Source organism: Acanthochromis polyacanthus, chromosome 9 (assembly GCF_021347895.1).
Source record: "Acanthochromis polyacanthus isolate Apoly-LR-REF ecotype Palm Island chromosome 9, KAUST_Apoly_ChrSc, whole genome shotgun sequence".
NCBI lineage: Eukaryota > Metazoa > Chordata > Actinopteri > Pomacentridae > Acanthochromis > Acanthochromis polyacanthus.
This window is the reverse complement of record NC_067121.1, coordinates 27,001,017-27,022,314: the sequence shown is the minus strand read 5'-3', so window position 1 is coordinate 27,022,314 and position 21,298 is coordinate 27,001,017. Positions and strand designations below refer to the sequence as shown.

General features: G+C 41.6%; 1 protein-coding gene across 1 annotated transcript; it reads right to left on the bottom strand.

The window, feature by feature from the left end:
• Positions 1-255: 255 nt before the first annotated feature.
• Positions 256-20,064, bottom strand: LOC127535504 (fibronectin type III domain-containing protein 7-like). Its single transcript, XM_051953681.1, has 8 exons — positions 19,971-20,064; positions 16,016-16,276; positions 9,004-9,258; positions 8,649-8,789; positions 6,777-7,031; positions 3,918-4,175; positions 616-873; positions 256-524 (listed from the first exon to the last, which is right to left on the bottom strand). Exons 1-8 carry the CDS (start codon positions 20,062-20,064, stop codon positions 256-258), a joined length of 1,791 nt encoding a protein of 596 aa, XP_051809641.1.
• Positions 20,065-21,298: the final 1,234 nt, after the last annotated feature.

Below are 21,298 nucleotides of genomic sequence, written 5' to 3'. Positions count from 1 at the left end.
AACTTGGGGGATTTTTGAAAATAAAACTTTTAAGGAATTATTGGAATTTTCTTCCTGAAGGTTTTTGCAAATTTTCAGAAATTTGGGGGAATTTTTGTGCTGAATGTTTGGATTTTTTCAGACAAAGAAACAACATTATTTGGTGCCAGTAAATGTAGACAGCAGGATGGTTAAATAAGTCTACATCGTAGACATTATCTGTCAATTACAGACCTATAAAGCAAAGTGTTGTGATGTGTTCCTGTAAATTCTCCATCACGTACCCATATGTATGACTGAGCTGTTGCTGGGCCGGCTGGTGCAGTTGTCTCCCTTGGCTTTCACCACAACAGTGTACTCGTCCCCACAGTGCAGGTCGCTCCAGGTGCAGGAGGTGGTGTTGGTGAGACACTGGTGGGTGTGGCCGTCGAGGCCCGTCGCCATGGCAACGTACTCTTCAGCACCATCGCTGGGCCCCCAGCTGACTGAGCCCACATTAAACTCACACTCCACGTAGGTCGACACATCCCAGGGGATGCAAGGGGCTGTGGAAAAGTGACGGACAGGAAAGCATATTTAAAACTTACATATGAGCTCAGATGTAATGTGTGCGTGATGTAAAATCAAAAGTCTTACTGGTTCTGAAGAAGGCGGGACTGCTGGGGATGCTGTCACACTCGCTGCCCCGTCCTTGTACAGTGACGCTGTAATGCTGTCCACACGGTAAAGTGGCTGTCAGAAGGGTTTGGGTTGTGTTGTGGATCTCCACATATCCGAGGCTCCCTGAGGCTGTAACTAAGTAGATCAATACGCCGTTTGTTTTGCTCCAGGAGATCTGGACCTCCTCATTCTGACAGAGCGCCTGAGCTGAAACTATCACAGGCTGGCAAGGCTCTGAGAGGAACAAGAGACAGAAAAGAGAGAGAGATATACCCATGAAGATGATTAGCAGAGAGGAGGAGGGCAACTAGTGGCAGCATTGTTCAGATCCTTGACTTAACTACTGTTAGAGCTCACATGCTTTTATTGTTGATATTTGACCTTCATTTTTTTAACCACAAATACTAAACTTCAGTTAGCAATTCTTTTATTTCTGGTTAAAAAGTGTATTTTTCATTGTAAATTAGACAAATTCTGGCAGCGTTGGAAACCAAAGATGTTTTCTAATTGCTTCATTATAGTCTGATTTATCTGTTTAGTTTTCTTGAACACATCTCTCTTCGTATTACAGCACTTGTTGTTGACCAGTTTGTACTTTAATAATCAACTTGTTGTTTAGATAATAGTTGCAGGAAAATTAATCCATTATAAGGATTTTCTGCTTTTGCTCATTTCAATTACAGTAAATAAAGTATGTTATTTTTTTGGACTCTTAGTGAGACTAAACATATTGTATTTTTTGCGGACATGTTATACACTCTCCACATTAAATGACAAAAATATGTATTAAAATAATTATTAGGAATTAAATAAAGATACTCTGATCAGTAAAACACACTGCAAAAATACAAAAAACACAACAGTTTATTTTTATTATTATTTTCTATTATATATATATATATATATATATATATATATATATATATATAAACTCAAATATAGAAAGAAATGAGCAGAAAAAAAACTTTTTTATTTTTAGCTTCATTTTTTTCTATATTTGGGCTTCCTTATATACTTTATTATTATTATTATTAGTTTTATTATTAGTTTTATTTATTTATTTTGCTATAAGTTGGAAATACTTAAAATTAAATGTTCAAAAGTGCACTCAAGTCGAGTAAAATGATGCTGGAATATGTGCACCTGTTACTTTATATGGCTGAGTATGGTCTACAAACACACTTTAGCTTTAAAAGTACCTGTTTGGATGAACACAGTTCTGCTGGCCTCACTTCCACAGCCCTGAATGTGTGCCATGACAGTTAAATTATACATCTCTCCACAGTCCAGACCAGGGAACTGACAGGTAGAGCCTGTAGAGTTACATGTTTTCACTTCCCCTCCAGACGCCTTGATGGCAGTTCCAATGTACAGTTCGACATCAGAACTCTCTTCCCAAGACAGGACAGCAGTGCTGGAGCCACACTGCAGGTTGGAAGCTACACGCTGCAGAGGGCAAGGTCCTAGACAAGGTGTTGAAGGAAGGACGAGTTAAATTGTGAATAAATGAAACACAGAATAACTGTACAGGGATTAAGCGTACAAACTCACGTGTGGTGAGGTTCGTGTGTGTCTGTGCTGTGACGCTGCACTGCTCATTGCTGGCCGTGAGGCTGAGATTGTAAGTTTCCCCACAGCTTAAGCCTGTTACATTACAGGTGCCGTGCTGAGTTCTGCACAGAGTTTGAAGGTTTCCACCAACGACAGCCATCAGGGAAAAGTTTGCTGCGGCGTCAGTGGAATTCCAGGACACCACGGCGGCACCGTTAGAGTTACAGTCAACATCTACCACTGTCTGCTGGGGCAGACATGGAGCTGAGGAAACAGGAAAATAATGAATGGAAACCCCAAAACCGACAGAAAATCACACATTGAGTATTTCCATACCAGATAAAAGAGAGACCACGGAGCTGTCAGAGCTGTTGTACTTCTGTCCTGTCGCCTTCACCCAGACGCTGTACACTGTTCCACACATCAGCCCTGAGACGGTGCAGAAGGTGTGTGGGCTTGTGCTAACACAGGAAGCGGAGTGCCCGTTTTGGTTGTCAAGGTAGGCGACGTAACCCACAGCGAGGTCACTCTGCTCCCAGGAGACAGTCGCAGTGAGCAGCTCACACATCAAACTGGGCTGAACGTTAGTAGGTGGACACGGTTCTGAATGAAGCGGAAACATGCATGACAGAAATACAGAGCACGGCAAAAACTCAAAATCTTACCAAGTCTGTTTATCGTATTTTAGTCAAAATGTCTCATTCCACTTGATTTAACATAAATTCACTTAACAAGTGACATTTCAGCAAGATGGAGGGACTCGTTTCAAGGCAACGCAGCTTAAATATCTTGTTAAGTCAAACAATCTTGAAATTATCTTGCATTGAGTTGAATTTTACAAGAAAACTCAAAATAAGTTTAACCCTCGTGACCTGTTTTAAAGTTGGAAACTGTGGGGAAAAAAAACATTTTTACAGTCAAACTTCTGATGTCCACATTCTCAACATTTTTGGGAAATCTTTGAACATTTTTTGGTGAAAAAAAAGAAATGTTAAAAATGTTTCTTAAGAATATTCACAAATAAAATAAATCCAGCGAATTTCGCTGGATTTTGGTTGATTTTTTTGGTGGATGTTCTTAAAGAAATTATTAGAGGTTTTACTGATATATATGCGATCACGTTAGATATTTTTAGGATTTTTTTGGAAGACTTTTACTCATTTTTAAAAAAAATATTTACAAGAATTTTTTTTGCCAAATTGGGGGGATTTTTTAAAAGTAAAACTTTTAAGGGAAACTTTTAAGGAATTATTGAATTTTCTTCCTGAAATTTTTGCAATTTTTCAGAAATTTGGGGAATGTTTTTTGCTGATTTTTCAGATTTTTTTCAGACAAGGAAACAATATTTTTTGGTGCCCGTAAATAAAGACAACAGGAGGGTTAATACATCTCAAATTAGGAGGTTACATGAAAGCAAAAATCTAATTTTGAGTAAAAAACTGCTATTTTTTTAGCATGTCTGGCTTATTTTAAGACACCTAAGCTTGACAATCCTGGTAAAATATAGCTTCAAATAAGTTTTCCCAGCGAATTTTGAGATCTCAATATTCTAAATATATCTTATTTCAAGAAATCTTACCAAACTATTTTGCACTTGTTCTATTGGCAGATTTTTTCACATATTTCAAGGTAAAGGTTCCTTGAAATAACTTTTTTTTCTTGTTTTGAGAGGGGTGTTTTTTCCACTGAGACATTACATAGTTATTCCACATCATTTCTAATCTGACCTGTCATGAGGCGGGAGGGTGCAGAGACCACGGTGTTGTTGCAGGCCTGGTTTTGTGCCTTCACAGTGACGTTGTAGATCTGACCACACTGCAGACCATTCAGGTAACAGCTGGTGTTGGTGGAGTTACAGGTGACCGTCAGGCCCTGGTCTGTTACAGCCTCTACAGAGTACGAACTGCCGCCTCGTGCTGCGCTCCACATCACCTGGGCAGTGCTCACGTTGTAGTGAACAGAGAGATTCATAGGAACACAGGGCTCTGGAGGGACAAACAGTAATATGAGAGTTTCTGCTTTCTCTGATGTAAACACAATGACTGAGATGCTACACTGTAAAACATGAGAGCTCCATTCAGTTATGTGAACTTGTTTGTTTTCTTTAACTCAAATTCTCGTAGTAAGATTTGAATATCAAGTTTATAAGATTTAGAAAATTAAACTTAAAGTAATTTATTGTCTTGACTATTTGTAAGTTTTGTCAGGACTGATTTAACTTATTTCTGTAAGTTGTATCTTGAAAAAATAAATGGGGAGGAAGAAGGGAGGTTGCTGAAGAAACACCACAGTTTTGGGGTTAGTCAAAAATAAAAGCTATGATACCGAAGAGCTATGGTGCTCACCAGTTCTCTCAATTGGATAAACCATAGTACTTCAACCAAATCTTAGTGGTTGACGCAACAACAGAGAAAACAGCAGTGGACTACTTCCAGCTGCGGAGGGAGGCACTTTTCAAGCTAGCTGCAATTTAACACAGGCTGAGTGCAACTGAGCAGGGCGGAGCAGACGCAGCAAGAAGGTAAAAACTCAAGTTATCTTTTAAAAGTGCTTTTAACTTTGTGTAGATAAAATTTAATAACAATGTCAGTTTCTTCTGTGATAAAATGAAATAAAATCAGCATATTGACAAAGCTTTGTGAATATGACTACATTACCGTGTTTTTCTCTATGCTATCCATTATGTTTATGGAAGTTTGAAATGGCGAATTAGTTTATTGCACTGCTGTTGTCCATAAGGAAGATTTTCGTCGGCGGAAGTTTATTTAGATTACAAATGCTTCAGACGTGACAGGAGCAAAAAAAAACCCAAAAAACGAAAAGAAGTTTGAACTAAACATTAGTCTGCAATCACCTGCTGGCTGACAGTTACCTATTTGCTAGCTAGCTAGTTTGCGACAAAGTAAAGGCTAAGTAATGGCAGACTTGTTCTGGCATGCACGCGCGAAAGCTCAGTCAGGGCTTGTAACCGTCTGGTAAAAAAAAAGCAAGTTTTAGCTTATGAAATAACATGTTAATGGAGTCGAAATAAGGTTTTGACACTTATATTTGCTGTATATAGTGATCGTGTACGTCTATGGTTTGTGCATTTGAGGGGAGGTATTTCTGTTTGTGCAGCGCATCATCGTGGAACAAGCTGAACATACTGTACTGTACCTGTGCTGAGGTATCCGGTCATCGTGGCACTGCTGTTACAAGCGTCTCCGAGAGCCATTACAGTGACGTTGTATTTTTCTCCACACTGTAGGGGCCTCGGCTCACAGTTGGTGTGGTTGGTGGTGCAGCTGGCGGTGTGGCCTGACGAGGCTGTAAGTACTGTAACATAAAACCGGGCTCCAACGCTGGGCTGCCAGGATACGATAGCAGAGCCACCCTCACAGTCCACAACGACTTCGATGCTGCTCGGTGGGCAAGGTCCTGTGGGGTTAATAAGAATATGGCAATACTGTTGTTTAAAATGCACAAAATTTTAAATTAATGTTGTTAATCATTGAAAAATTCACTGTGATGGTGAAACAAAAAAATCCATCTAACATTTAGTATGTTGAAAGTTTAATTTTTTTGTGATTTCTTCCAATTTGGAACATAATGGGATTGTGTAAAACAGAAAAAAGGTATGTAAAGAGTTAAAATTTGGAAACTGAAGGAATATTTGGAAATGAAATCAGGACGGACTGAAGTTAGTTGACTAGGTGAAAGTGGAAAATTAAATTAATATATAATATTTTTATAACTTTTGTCCTCTAAGGTAACAAGTAGGATTTTTTAAAACTGACACTGCACAAAAATTAAACAATACAAAAATGCATCAAAATCAATGTTGTTGTTGACATAATGTATAATATTCAATATATTAATTTGTGTGATTTTCATTCCTATTTTAAATCCTCTGTAAACAAACAGGCATTTAAAAGGTTCAAATTATGAATTCAAAACACATATTTCACAGTTATAATCAGGACTGAAGTTAGTTAATAGATTTAACTCAGCTAAAGTGCAAAATACTATAAATATGTACTAATTTTGTAGCAATTTTTGCTGCAAATATCTTTGTCAATCGGATGAACCTTTTTTGAAATGAGGGTTGACAACATTAAAGTGAATCTTTGAGCTTTAAGTAGATTGACAGATCTTACCAAACACCAAAAGTCAACAACATCTGTGCATAAATAAGCAGTAACATGCCACAGATGTTGCAGTGGCCACAGTATAGAGAGTATTTCTTTACCTGATGCGAGAGAGACCACAGAGCTGTCAGAGCTGTTGTACTTCTGTCCTGTCGCCTTCACCCAGACGCTGTACACTGTTCCACACATCAGCCCTGAGACGACACAACTTGTATCTATGTTTGTGCCGACACAGGAAGTGGAGTGGCCATTTTGGTTTTCAAAGTAGGCAACATAACCAACAGCGAGGTCACTGAGCTGCCAGGACACAGTCGCAGTTAGTTCCTTGCATGCAAAACTGGCTCGAACATTCGTTGGTGGGCAGGGCTCTGAAGCAGAGGAAACAAGCAGGTGAATATTAAAAAAAAAGACATTTCTATAACCACACCGGGCTGTAGCTGCAGGAATCCCTTAACTGACCTGTCATGAGGCGGGAGGTTTCAGACGTCACGCTGTCACAGGCCTGGTTACGTGCCCTCACAGTGACGTTGTAGATGTGACCACACTGTAAACCATTCAGGTAACAGCTGGTGTTGGTGTTGTTACAGGTGACCGTCAGTCCCTGGTCCGTCACAGCCTCAACAGAGTACGATGTGGCTCCGCTTGCTGCGCTCCACATCACCTGGGCAGTGCTCACGTTGTAGTAAACAGACACATTCATTGGAACACAGGGCTCTGGAGGGAGACAAAGTCCATTAGATTAGGATTGAAGGGACTCCCTCAGATTTGTTCCTGTTTGAAAGCTATTGGGAGTCCAAACATTTGAGTTACACTCACCTGTCGTGAGTGTGACAGGGGCACTGGCAGGTCCAGGACAGCCACTATGCATAGCCTCCACAACTACAGAGTATTCCTGTCCACACACCAGGTTGTTCAGAGTACAGAATGTGCCCATCTTGCTGCAGGAGGAGTTGTGTCCATTAGTAGAGGTTGCCTGAACGCTATAGGCTGTAGCTGCAGCTGCAGCAGTGTTACTCCAACTGACCAGTCCGTTACGTGTAGTACAGTTTAGTTTAGCCGACACATTGACTGGAGGACATGGGGCTGGATGAGAAAGGAGAGAGGTAGAGGTTTAGAAGAAAAGACTGCAAAAAGGAGGGAGATCAAAAGAATACATGAAAGTTCGAGAAAGTGTTTTAGTTTTTGGGAAATATGTCATTTGCTTTCTTGTCAATAAGACTGATTCCACTATCATGTTTGTTTAATTCATACAAAACCTGCAGTGGTGGAACAAATATTAACATCCTTAATTTTAAATTTAAAAAAAAAACGTATTCCACATTCTTAAAGTACTCTGCTACAAGTGAGAGTCCTGCCTTAAAAATGTTTGTGTCACAGCCGGTGGAGGTAATTAGCGCTGATGGAGAGCAGCTGCTGGTGCGCACAGCTGCAGCTCACCCTAATCACCTCCGGTAAAAAGACCGTCTCCTCACCCCGTTCAGCATGGGATTCTACTGCTAGTCACAGAGAGACAACGGTGCGTGACACAGTATAGAACTACCGGAGCAACCCGCCATTTTTCCCCTGCCGCTCTAGTGAAGAGAGGGCATGAACCTTCAGCCTGCTCCGGTCGACCCGGCCCTGTCCAAGAACCGGCTCGTAGTGAGTTTTGCCATAAGTGGTGTGAATAGTTTTTGTTAGTATTTTTGTGAAATTTTGTGAATGAAACTCTGTACAAACATTCCTGCCTGCTGTCTGCTCTGCTGCTCTCACTTTGGGTCCAAACCCCACTCGAACTGTAACAGTGCAAGTAAAAGTATGTAAGTTATCCTTAAAATGTACATTAAAGTATTAAAATTAAAAGTACTGAATGCAAAAAATATGTCCGATAACTTTTATACTATTACATATAAAGAACAGGATATTATTGTTGTAGTTGAACTATTTTGTAAAATGCTGCATCTAATGATTTGGTTCATGATGTATTAATCTGCTGATTATTTTCTCCATTCATTTTCAATGTATTATTTGGTTTGTAAGAAATCTTAAAAATTGTAACAAATTCCATCACAAGTATTCGAAACAATCAACTTTTCTGTCAGTTGACTAATTGATCACAATTGATAAATCAATGAATAATTTTAGCTGCAGTTGGGTTAGTTGGGTTGTTATATTCATTAAAACAAAATTATTTTCTAAGATCTTTGTATGTTTTTGCATGCAAAAATCTTAATTTGCATAGTAACTAGTTTTCAAAGCTTTTAGAATCATGTAATAAAATAAAACTCAATATTTCCACCTGATAAATAGTGAAGTAAAAGTAGAAAGTTCTGGAAAGAAAAGTTAATGTACCGGTGATGATCTCTACAGGAGTGCTCATCTCGCTCATGCACACGTTGGTGTGTCCCATCACACTGAAAGTGTAGCGCTGACCACAGCTCAGGTCCAGGAAGGAGCAGTTGCTCACACTGGAGTCGCAGGTGAAGTTTACACCTGAGGCAGACATGGCTTTAACAGTGTAGTTCTGTGCTGTGCTGTCCTGGTTCCACTTAACTGTGACGGCGTTGGAGCAACAGTTCTGGTCCACAGACGTGTTCTCAGGTTTACACGGAGCTACAAGTGGTAGAAAAGAAGAAAAATGTTCTTCAGAATCAGATTATTAATTCTACATCATGCATTGTGTTGTAATAAAAGGAGCTGCACCCACCAGACTGAATCTTGTAGTCAGATCCAGCTATGCGTTGGCAGTGGATGGAGGAGGAGGTGACAGCCACCTCGTAGATTTTGCCACACTTTAGATCGTGGATGAAGCAGTAGTCGGATGTTGAGTTGCAGGAGGCTCTGTGTCCGTCTGTGCTGATGGCCCAGGCGGTGTAGTCATCTGATCCCAGAGTCCAGCTCACATTCATCACGTTGGTGTTACAATCTAACTCTGCTAGGACATCTTCTGGTAGACATGGAGCTGCAGGACACAGTTTGATTACAGATAAGAACTTGGTATACATACAGTTGTGCTCATAAGTTTACATACCCAGAATTTATGATTTCTTTGACCATCTTTCAGAGTATATGACTGATAACACAAACTTCTTTCACTCATGGTTAGTGATTGGGTGAAGCCATTTATTGTCAAACAACTGTGTTTACTCTGCAAGACAGCCCAGGAATTTACAGGAACTGGAGACTTTTTCCCCAAGAAGAATGGATAGCTTTACCATCTGAGAAAATAAAGACCCTCATCCACAGTTGTCACAAAAGACTTCAAGCGGTCATTGACTTTTTTTTGAGGTTCAAGAAGTCGGACATGGAGCAAAAGACGGCCATATGCAAACTATGCTACAAGACTATTCCCACGCCCGATGCCAAGACAACAAACCTCTTCTATCGCCTAAAGAAGGTCAACGAAAAACTTGTGGTATTTCGTGATGCATATTGTTATCGTGATATATGATTTTTTTTTTTCATATTGCCCAGCACTAAGCTCAACTGCATAAAGGGGAAGACATTGTGACACTGTTAAATTTGATTAGTCAGTCACTCTTGATCTGCACAGAGTTATACAGATTAATCCTCCCAATGAATAAAGCAATTCATTTAATATTAAGCAAATATTAAAATTTGGAGATGCATACATACATACATATGTATGTATCTCCAGACTTCTTTTCTTTTTTTCTTAAACTTAGGTTGCGTTCTCATGCTGCCACATTACTGGATTTTTAAAATGTTCTGTTCATTCCAACAGAGCACAGGTCAACTTAAGTGTCTTTGGGAGGCTGACTCAGGCCAAACCTTTTGAAATAATGTGTGGGCAGATGTTTAGCTGAGCACGTCTGGTTGTTTGTCTACCAAGAAAGATGAATAACTGCAATTCTGAGTCATACACTGGAGTCAAATTTCATCAGTGCAATGTCACAGGTTCAACCATGAGTGTGCAAAAAAAAATGTGTGAAGTGTTTTATATCTAGTAAAATGATGTGTGTTGTGTGTGATATACACAAAATATATTTAGTTTGTTCAAAACTTTCTGTTAAATCTCACATTTTTACACACAACTGTATATTGCTTTAAAAGTTATGAACTACTTACTCAAAAAGAAAATACAAAGTTTGAGACCTATTCTGGTTCTTTTGTAGACATGTGGACTGCATTGATATCAGTAAACAGACTCATACGTGTGCATATATAATTTACATGGGACTACTACTGCAACAGGTATTCATGTGCATCTGTCAGTTACAAACATATATAGAAACTTGAGCCTGTTCTTGTTTCTCACCAGATTCAAAATTAATATCGGTGTGTTTGCTGCTGTTGCAACTCTCTGTGGAGGCCACCAGTGTAGCAGAGTACGAGCGACCACACTGAAGTTTGACAGCACAGTAGGTTTCATTGGAGGAGCAGGAAGCCACATGGCCGTGCTCCCCTGTCACCTCGACAATGTAGAAACCTGCTTCGCTGCTTTCATCCCAGGAGAAATTCCCCATGTTGGTCCCACAGTTCACACGAGCCGTCAAGTTAGTGGGCTGACAGGGAGCTGATAGAGAAAAGGGAAATGGATACGTTATGTATGCTGATTTTAAATTATGATCAATTTTTTACTCCACTGCGGCACGAAAAGCTCTTGCAGCTGTTGCTATAGAAACACACCCCACCTGTACTTATTTCTATGGGCCGACTGTAGCTGCTGCGGCACTGTCCATCCTGGGCTGCAATGCGGTGAGCATACCTCTGTCCGCACAGCAGGTTGGACAACACGATTGAAGTGTTTGGGGTTATGTGCTCTACAGGAGGGAGTGTGCCACCGATCCACTCGGTATGTAAAACATAGGTGGCTCCGGTCACTGGAGTCCATGTGAGGGTCAGTGTGTTGGCATCACAACTGACGTGGCCCGTCAGGTTAGTGGGTGGACATAGAGCTACAATGATACATGAAATTAGAAAGGTGAGTTATTACATCTGTGTTGCAATGTTTAAATATCCTCATTTCACTTTTCTCTCACCTGTTTTCAGCACTGCTGCTGAGCTGGGGTCACTCCAGCAGCCCCTGTCCACAGTTACCACAGTGACAGTGTAGGTTTCCCCACAGTGGAGGTCAGTGAAATTGCATGAGTTTGAAATGTTAGAGCTGCAAGTATGAGTGTGTCCATCAGCTGCAGTTGCTGTTGCTATGTACATATCAGCCCCCGTCACATGAGACCAAGAGACGGTGCTGTCCTCACAAGCTGCAGACGCTGTGACGTTAGTGGGAGCACAGAGACCTGATGGGAGAAAAGGTTTAATGTTGTCTCTCTGGTTTGAATTGTGGGGATATTTTTCCACAGGTAGAATATGCAACTTGAAGTTTTCACGCACCTGCACTAAAGCTGTAAGCTGCACTTGGGTTTCCTGTGCAGGTCTGAGAGTATGGTGTGACTGTGACGCTGTAGGTTTCACCACAGTGGATGTCAGAGATTTCACATCTGGTGGAGTTTGTGTGACAGTGGTGTGTGTGTCCGTCCTGGCCTGTTGCTGTCACGTTGTATCCTACAGCACTGGGGCTTTCCATCCACATCACCATGGCTGAGTGATTGGAACACATCAGCGTGGCACTCACATTCCGAGGGGCACACGGGACTGAGGAGACAAAAATTAAATACATACATAAGGAATTAGTTGTGATTTTCTGAACTTCAGCGACTATATAGGGCTGCGCAGTGGATCAGTGGTTAACAGCTAGAAGATCCCCGGTTTGTATCCTGGCTTGGGCCTGGGATTTTTCTGTGTGGTGTATAGATAAAGGAAGGATGGATGGAACAGCCTGTGTGTGTACTGCAGTGAGTGAGCAAATGATTTAAGTATTAGCTGATGCTTCGATGGTGATGACAACAACAGCATGTCTTTGTTAAAGTGAATCAGTGATGATTCACTCTTGAGCATGAATCATACATCAATAACAGCCTCATTTTACACAGGATCCATGATGATGGCGATATAGAAAAATTGAAATGCATGACAAAAAATTGGGTACTGTCAACATTTTAAAGACCTCCTAAAATTTCAATGTTTTCAGTGGTGCTCGTGCCTTTTTCAGAGAGGCCAAACCTTCCTTCACTTGGAGGAAAACAGATGAGAAGATTGAAACCACTGTGGATATATGTAGAAAGATTCAGAAAAAGAGAGAAACAAGTCTAGTTCCTGTCCATAGATGGCAAAAATCCCCTAATGGCACCTATTAAGCGCAGTAATCTTTGTTGTTTAACCCTAACAAACCCAAAAGCATATCACCTTCAAATCTGGATTTTAAGGTGGAACATATAACAGATTTCTGAGCTGAAGTCTGTGTTGGTTACCTGACGAGTTTTTATACAGATTAATTTAAAATAAGATAAAACATGCTAATTTCTGAGGGCTGGCTGGTTGTTGTTTCCATTTATTACGACAAGCTAAACTGGCCTTATACCATATAGCACATACTGGACAGTTATGAGAGTGTTATTGAACTACATTTACCTGTTTCCATGGATTCGCTGACGCTGAGGCCGCTGTTGCACTGCGCTCCCTGAGCCTCGACGGTTACATTAACATCCAGGCCACAGGGAAGATTTTGGAACATGCAGGTGGTATTTGGAGTGCGGCAGCTGTCCTGATATCCTTCTCCTGCTACCTGAGCAATGAAGCTGAGGCTTCCCACCGGGGCAGTCCAACCAAGCACTGCTGTGTTAGTGCCACAGTTATACTGCTTAGATGTGATAACTGGAGGACAGGGAGCTGCAAAGAATGGAAAAGACAGTTTGTGTGTTTACCAGGCAGGAGATACTTTTGCATAAATGACTATATTTGTTTTTGGAAGACACTCACCTGTAGTAATGTTGGTGCTGGTTCCAGGTAAACTGTCACACTGGTTTCCTCTCGCAGTGACTGTGGTCGTGTAGGTTTCACTACACAGCAGATCTGTTAGGTTGCATGAAGCAGTGGCTGAGCTGCATGAGACTTTATGTCTGTTTGCAGCTGTTGCATTCACCGTGTAACCTGTGGCATCGGCCATCGGCAACCAAGACAGAAAAGAGGAATTTGTGCCACAGATCAGAGTGCTGCTCTGGATGGAGGGAGAGCACGGAGCTGAGTGTGAGAGAAAAATGAGCAGGGATTAGAAGTGTTTGGCGTAAATGTGTTAATTTTTCCTGCTCTTTTCAGCCCTTCTCATCTTTTACCGGTCATTAGGACTCCTGTAGTTGCTCCAGTGCTGTTACAGGTGGCGTCCTCGGCCATCACAGTCAGGTTGTAAACTTTTCCACACTGTAGGGGATTCAGCTGACATGAAGTCGTGTTGCTCCTGCAGGAAGCATAAAGATGAGAGCTGCCTTGTCGAGCGATCGCGGTGTAAGCCACAGCCCCGGGAGCTGCAGCCCAGGACACTGTGGCCATGTCTGAACCACACTGCAGGACGCCGGTCACACTGACGGGGTCACAGGGTCCTGCAGGATTAAAATGAGGTGTCACATGATGTGTTCCAAATGAAGAAAACTATTCTGTGATTCATAAATGCCTCAAAATGTACAAACACCACCTGTGATCACAGCAGTTTGACTGGGAGAGCTGGTGCAGTGGCTGTCCTGCGATGTTAATGTGACGTTGTACTGACCGGCACACTGCAGGCCGGCAAAAGAACATGTGAGATTGGCTGAGTAGCAGGTGTCAGAGTAGCCATTTGGGCCTGTTACTGTCACTGCGTACGTGGTAGCACCAAGAGAGGCGTTCCAGGAGACCAGAAGAGCGTTTGTGTCACATTCTGTCACTGCTGTCAAGCTCTGAGGGGAGCAGGCAGCTGGAAGAAGACACCACAGCATGTGAAATTAATCACAGTAATAGAATATGGTTCATGGATGTCATTTTACTTCTAGAATCAGTATTGTTATTACCTGTCTGAACAGTCTGTGGGGGGCTGTATGGTCCACTGCAGCTGCCAGAGGAGGCTTTGACAGAAACGTTATAAGCATGTCCACACTGAAGGCCACTCAGAACACAGTCGGCACTGTTACTGTGGCAGGTGACTGAGCTAAGATTTCCAGTCAGTGGCTGAGCAATGACGCTGTAGTTGAGGGGCTCAGCAGCAGGGATCCAGGTGACGTTTAAGTCAGTGGTGCCACATATGAGGTTTGTAGTGACGTTTCCTGGAGCGCACGGTACTACAGGAGACAGAACATAGTGGGAATATTTGGAAAACAAATTCATAAATCAAAACTTGCTGACTTAAATGAGAAGATTTCAGTTTGAATGTGAATCTGTAATCTGCCTGACCACCTGTCAACACCTCTGAAGCTCACTAATGAACATGTCGTGCAATTTCTTGGTGGGATCCAGTTACTTAATGGGTAAAATGTGATGTAAGTTTCTAAAATTTTTGAATTTCTCTTCTTTAGTGCAGGAACATTCAGATATGCGCGATACTGCTTGCTTGGGATAGTTGTAGTCCCTTATGCTGTTTAATCCTTTCATTTGCCAGTCTCTCAGAATTTCAAACTATTCCTTTGATGCACTGTATTTAGTTGTGTGATTTTACATGCATATTATGTCAGACAGAATTAAGACAGAATAAAAAGTGACAGCAGCACTTTGTATAACCACAGTGATTTTTTTTAATGATATGGATCTATGCAGAGTGGAAGCACCACTCGCCACAACTTTCATCATCATTCCCTACTGTCTGAGTGAGCGTTTTCATTTAATTTATGAAATAAATCTCCTGCCCTTTTGGTTTCCAAAGTGTTCGTGCAAGTGAAAATTGAAACAGAAAAGGAAAGAAACAGTGCCACTTTATTGAGAAAACTTGGTGAGGATGTTCTGGGAATCCCTACTGGAGACACTGATCTAAAGCCATTTTAAATAATTAAAATGGCAGTTGAACTTGCTGCATAAAACATTAATGTTCTTTTCTCCATCAGAGTAAAAGCCGGTCACAGACGATGCCAGATCTGGAAAGATGCGGTCCAACTTCCCGCTCAGTACCTTGGCCTTGCCTGAAGGGAGCGCTGTAGTTGCTAACACAGGTGCCATCAGAAGATGCTACGAGAACATCATAAGCTTGACCGCAGACCAGGTTGCTCAGGGTGCAGTTGGAGCTGGAGCTGTTGCAGGTGAGAGTCTGTCCATTACTGGTGGCTTTTACAGAGTAGCTCACTGCGTTGGTACTGGAGGCCCAGAACACCTGAGCAGCTCTGGCGCTACAGATCAGCTGACTGGACACATTAGATGGAGTGCAAGGCGCTGGAGGTGAAAAGGAATAAAACATTTGCTGGTAGAGAGGCCTTTTTTTAAATACATTGAATGCTCTTGCAGGAATCTAACTGAGCCACACATTAGTGATGTCAGTGTTGGTGTGTGTTGTGTTACCTGTATTCAGAGAAACAGTGTCGCTCTGTTGACCTGTACAGTAGTCATCAGCTCCTGAAACGCCAATAGTGTAAACTTCCCCACACTGGAGCCCAGGAAGGCTGCAGGAAGTTTGATTGCTCATGCATTCAGACCTGTGACCTCTGCTGCTCACAGCGACTGCAGTGTAGCGTTTGGCGCCGCCACTGGGCACCCATGACACAGGGACAGGATGTGGGGCACATGTGTGAGCTGCTGTGATGTTCGTTGGAGGACACGGCACTGAAGGGACAGAAAGATGAAGCAGAGGTTTGAGGGTGTTTTAGGTCCTAATGCTGTATCTACGTCACTAATCATGAGATTCTCACATGCTTGCACTGTGACCTCAGGGCTCGGCAGACTAAAGCACGTCCCGGTGACAGAGAAGACCGTCACCACGTAGGAGCTTCCACATAACAACCCTCCCCTGGTGCACTGGGTCTCTGTAGAGTTACAGTGCAGAGGCTGGCCCATCCCATTGGAGATGATGGTGGTGTAGTTCTCTGAAGGAATGGAGATGTTCCAGGTGACCGTCAGCTCTCCGGTAACGCACGTAACACTGGCCCTCACATCCTCAGGACCACATGGCACTGAAACAGGGAGACACAAGATTGATATCTGATTATGTAATATGTAACTGATATAACCTTTGCATGTAGTTTAGCTGATGCATTCATTTGGTCTATTTAACACTGACCCCCAAAACCTGTTGTTGAGCTTCAAAGGCATATTTTAATTACACATTAGTCCAATCAGGCCATTTATAGGAGCTAGAAACTGTAAAAAAAAAAAAAAAAGTCCTTGATTGTAACATTTATGTGATTCCAGCAGGAAAAATCAAATCTAAGCAGAACATATAAAATTCGGATATTTCATCCAAATCACTTTATTCTACATGTCTCATTTAAAATCAGGGCAAAAATACATTTTTGTCTTTGACCAGATTCTGTCGAAAACCTAAAAATTCTGCACTTCTTGGCAAATTCATTAGTGACTCAGCTGTGGACAAAAGTCACGTAATAAAGGTTCAGTGACTTTTCAGGTAAACTAGGCTGAACTGCATGCTGTGTTTACACTGAGCAAACAGGATAAAGTACAGGAACTTATTATAAATATAAGTAAAATATCGATAGTATATAGAGTTACAGTCTTTTTTCAGTATTGGTATGATGTTTAATTCAAGTGTTTCATTCTTTTGGTTCTATTGTGCTTTGATTAATAATCATTGTTTGATACAAGGTCCACTTCCTGGTTGAGATTAGTGTTCTCGTAAAATGAATGAATGAATGCTCCTTTGCTTAAATGTTGTTTTAAAACACAGTTAATGTAATGCTGTAAATACCTGAGTACATGCTGATCGGTGTAGAGGTGGACGGACAGTTTCCATCGTTGTAGGTGACGGTGACGTTGTATTTCCTTCCACAAGGCAGGGAGCTGATTTTACAGTAGTTGGCTGTGTTGTTGGTGCAGGAGAGCTGAGTCCCGTTCTGATCCTCTATGGTGGCTGTGTAGCGGCCTGTGGGCTGATGGTTCTGCCACACTATCAGAGCATGATTGGCATCGCAGTCTCTGAATGCCTCGATGTTGGTGGGAGGACAAGGTGCTGGAGAGGAGAAGGAGGAGCCAGGTATTGTTTTTTTTTTTTTTTTTAAAGCAAGTGTGTTTGAGTCTTCATCCTGTGAAGTGACACAATCATGTGACCAACCCTCTGACCTACCTGTCCTAAAGGAAATCTCCTGATTGGTGGTGCTGTTGCAATTAAAGTTAGTCCCAACAACGGTGGCTGTGTAATTCTGTCCACATGCCAGGCCTTCAATCAAGCAGCTGGTCCCCATTGAAATACAGCTGTGTGAATTTCCATTTGCATCCCGAGCAACAGCAATGTAGAAAATGGCCCCGATACTCGTCATCCAGTTAATTCTTGCGGTATCTTGACTGCACTCCACTGATGCGGACACATTTTTGGGGTTGCATGGAACTAAACAGAGAAGAAGGGTTAGAGTCTAAGACCACATCTTCTTGGCAGTAGCTCAGAATAACAGTGTAATCCCTGCCATCACTCCAGCAGTAACAGGAACTAGGAAAAATATCAAGTAATGGCTCCCAGTACATACCAGTCTGAGCAATGTCTCCCAACACCCTTTCAGTGGAGCAGTTGTCATTGGAGGCGACAATCCACACACTGAGGTGTTCACCACACGGCACACCGGTAAGTGCACAACTGTTGGAGGAGGAGGTGCAGTTGTAGGTTTCCCCAGTGTTCCCCTGAGCTTCTACAGTGTAAGAAAGAGCTCCAGCAGCAGAGTCCCAGGTTGTGATCAGCATGTCGGAGTGACACCCGGCTCCTGTCGTCACATTTGTTGGTAGACAAGGAGCTGGAGGAGGAACATAGAACACTATTAGCTGCATGCTCCTGTCTCTGATTTATTAAACATTTGTTTTTTTCTTTTTTTAAGCTACTTAAATTCCTGAAAGCTGGTCACTAATTCAGCCACTTAAGTGACCAAATAAGTAATCAGTCAAACTAATTTTAATATATTACAATGATGATGCAGATCAATTTACACTTGTTTTATTGTTATCATTTTTATCAGTTTTACTGTCTTATTAATTCTACAAAACTTTGAAATAGGCCTGTCATGATATCAGATTTTAGCTATAACAAAAGAATTTGTATTGTTGAAAAAAAGATTATTATTATAACATGACCGAAATGTCTTATTTAAAAAAATATCACAGTTATTGATACATCCTACAACGAAACTTTCAAATACCTTTAAATTACTGTAAATTCTATTCAACAAGATCCTGAACAGTACTGATTTATAAGTTACAGGACAAAGTTGATGTTTTCCTTTATTTACTGAGTGAGAATATATCATGAAAAGACAGAAACTAACAGTGTGTGAGTCTGTTTCATTCGGTACAAATAATGGTTCACAAACATACTGTTTAATTATTAGAAAAAGCTCAACAGAAGTGTAATTTTTCCGAAGCTGCACTTGTTGGACTATTATCAGCTGTGGATTAATACACTTCATTAGTAGTTTTTTTGGCAATTTAAAAGTGGATGCGGTATGTGATAATAATTCCAAAGTGTTTATCTTATTGTGAAGGGAATTGTCACCCACTGTGGCTCATTAATTGTTTACAACAGTTTTGGAATAACAATTAAGCACTATGGAACAAAAGAATAACTGAAAAAATAGTGACACACTACTTCATTAAAGTTTCAGACAAACCACAACAAAGACTCCTTTTCATCCATCTAAGTCAGCAAACCAAAACAAATTCTACTCACAGGTCCGGACAAACTCAGACTGGCTGACTTCGCTGTTGCATCCAGAGCTGACGGCGTACACATTATAGGTGTAGAACTGACCGCAGCCCGTATTGGTGAAGAAACACGTGTTGTCTAGTGTCCTGCACTCAGTCACTTTGCCAGTTTTGTCCACAGCCTTGGCCACGTAGTACAGAGTGTTGTTGGTGGGCTGCCAGCTGAAGACGATCACATTGCTGGAGCAGGTGTGGATGGTCTGAGGACTAGCTGGAGCGCAGGGGACTGAAGGGAACGAGATGAAGAATTAGACATTAAAACACAGTTAATGGGAGGAAATAAAAGCAAAGAGTGGCATGAAATCTGAGCAAAAATATGGCTGTATGGTGGAGAAGATATGACTAGTTCCACATCATAGAAGTTTGTATTGACCAGTGAATTTTGTGATGCAGTGTTTGTGTATTTCACAGACTATGAATTCACTTTCTATTGTTCATTAATGCCCTCTGATCACCTCCTTTTTCCATCTATGCCTGCATGACATTCATCATCACAGAAAGACCTGTGTGCTCGGTGTGTGTGTTCGTTTCTGGATCAGTTCCTTAGCTAGCCTCTGTGTCTCCAGCAGCTTTTCACTCTTTAGACTGATACTATAGCTGACCTTTGAGATAATTCCCTGAGTTCAATAGAGTGTAAAGGGCTTCAAATTGGCTGGTGTTGGATGGCAGATTTAATGTGAGGGTGTGTTAGGCAGCAAAGCATGAGAAAAGCGCACAGGACACCATGGGAAGAACCTATACAGCCTCCCACGGGGGAGAGCCATGGTGCAGTTTATGATAAACAGCTTAGAGGATGTCCAGAAGTGTGTGTGTGTGTGTGTGGAAATAAGAGGTAAACTGAGAAGGTGGATACATACAGACAGGGGATGAGCTGCAGACAATGCGAGCAGTAAAACGGGAGCGGCACACTAATACTTTTGTTTTCACGTGTGCAAGTGCTGCTCTCACCTGTCTCGAACACGGCGGAGGTGTTGGAGGTGCTCTCACAGTCATCAGAGATGGCTGTAACGTGGACTTGGTACTTCTCGCCACATTTCAACATGGTGATCTGGCACCTGGTGGACGCTGATGTACAGTTAAGGGACGCGCCGGTGCCATCAACAGCCGTCGCCCTGTACATGTTGGCCCCAAACACCAGATCCCAAGTTACTGTCACCATGCCGTTGGAGCAGCTGTAATCCACAGAGACTGTCGTCACCGGGTTAATAGCTGGAGAAAAGATTGGAAAAATGTAAACACATGATGAAGATATTCAGATTAATTCAGCGTAACTCAAAATTCTTGTTAATGCATCACAAAACTAAATTTAACTTTCCTCTATAAATGTAATAATTCATGACTTTTCCTCATTTTATGTGTTTATAAGGTGTCAGAAGTCTGCTACAGCTGTAAGCCATATGTACACCCTGTGCCAAATTATTAGGCAAGTAGGTTTTTTTTGGCCAAAACATAGTCTTAGAAATAGGTCTGGGCCTTCCCACTTTTAAAAACGCTGACTTTGCATTTGTCAGACATCATTTCAAATTATATTCCATTTAAAGCAAGAAAATCACCACATATGTCAAAAGTGCATGTGCCAAATTATTAGGCAAGTTTTAGCTTTCATCAAAATGGGACAAGAAAAAGGACTTAACGGCTACAGAAAAGAGCCAAATAGTTCAGTTGCTGTCAGAAAAACTTACTCCCAATAAAACTGCCAAGAAATTGGGAAGAGATACTAGGACCATCAAAAAATATATCAAAAACAGTCAAGATGGCAGAAAAAAGCGAGTTGAAAAGAAAAGAAGAACATTATCGTCAAAGGATCTGAGAAGAATTAAGCGAGAAGCAGCCAGACGATCACTGGCATCAAGTTCTACCATCTTTAAAAGCTGTGACTTACCTGAAGTTCCTAGAAGTACCAGATGCCGCATCCTAAGAGAATACGGAACAGTCAAGAAATCACCCAAACAGCCTCCACTCAACAAGAACCACAAAGAAAAATGGTTGGAATGGGCAAAACAACATCTAAATACCAACTTCTGGGATGGTGCGTTGTCCTGCATCAGAATGACAGCCTTTTTGAAAGAAGCAGGCTTCTTGTTGAACCATTGTTTGAACAGGGCGTTGCTTAGTAGCTCGCAGTATGTCTCAGAGTTCATTTTTACCCCTTCTGGAGCTCGAAAGGTACCCACAACTTCATATTTAATAAGTCCTGCCCAAACCATGACACAACCGCCACCTTGCTGCCGCTGTAAACGTCGTGGGGTTTCCTGTCCATTGGCCACCCGTCCTCT

Bases quoted from the DNA above. Each gene is read 5' to 3' on its own strand.
- LOC127535504 (XM_051953681.1), bottom strand. From the start codon at position 20,064: ATGTTGAAATGTGGCGAGAAGTACCAAGTCCACGTTACAGCCATCTCT. The intron at 16,277-19,970 runs GTGAGAGCAGCA...TCCCTGTTTCAG, and splicing joins CTCCGCCGTGTTCGAGACAG to TGCCATGTGGTCCTGAGGAT. The intron at 8,790-9,003 runs GTGGGTGCAGCT...TGTCTGCCTCAG, and splicing joins TGACTACAAGATTCAGTCTG to GTGTAAACTTCACCTGCGAC.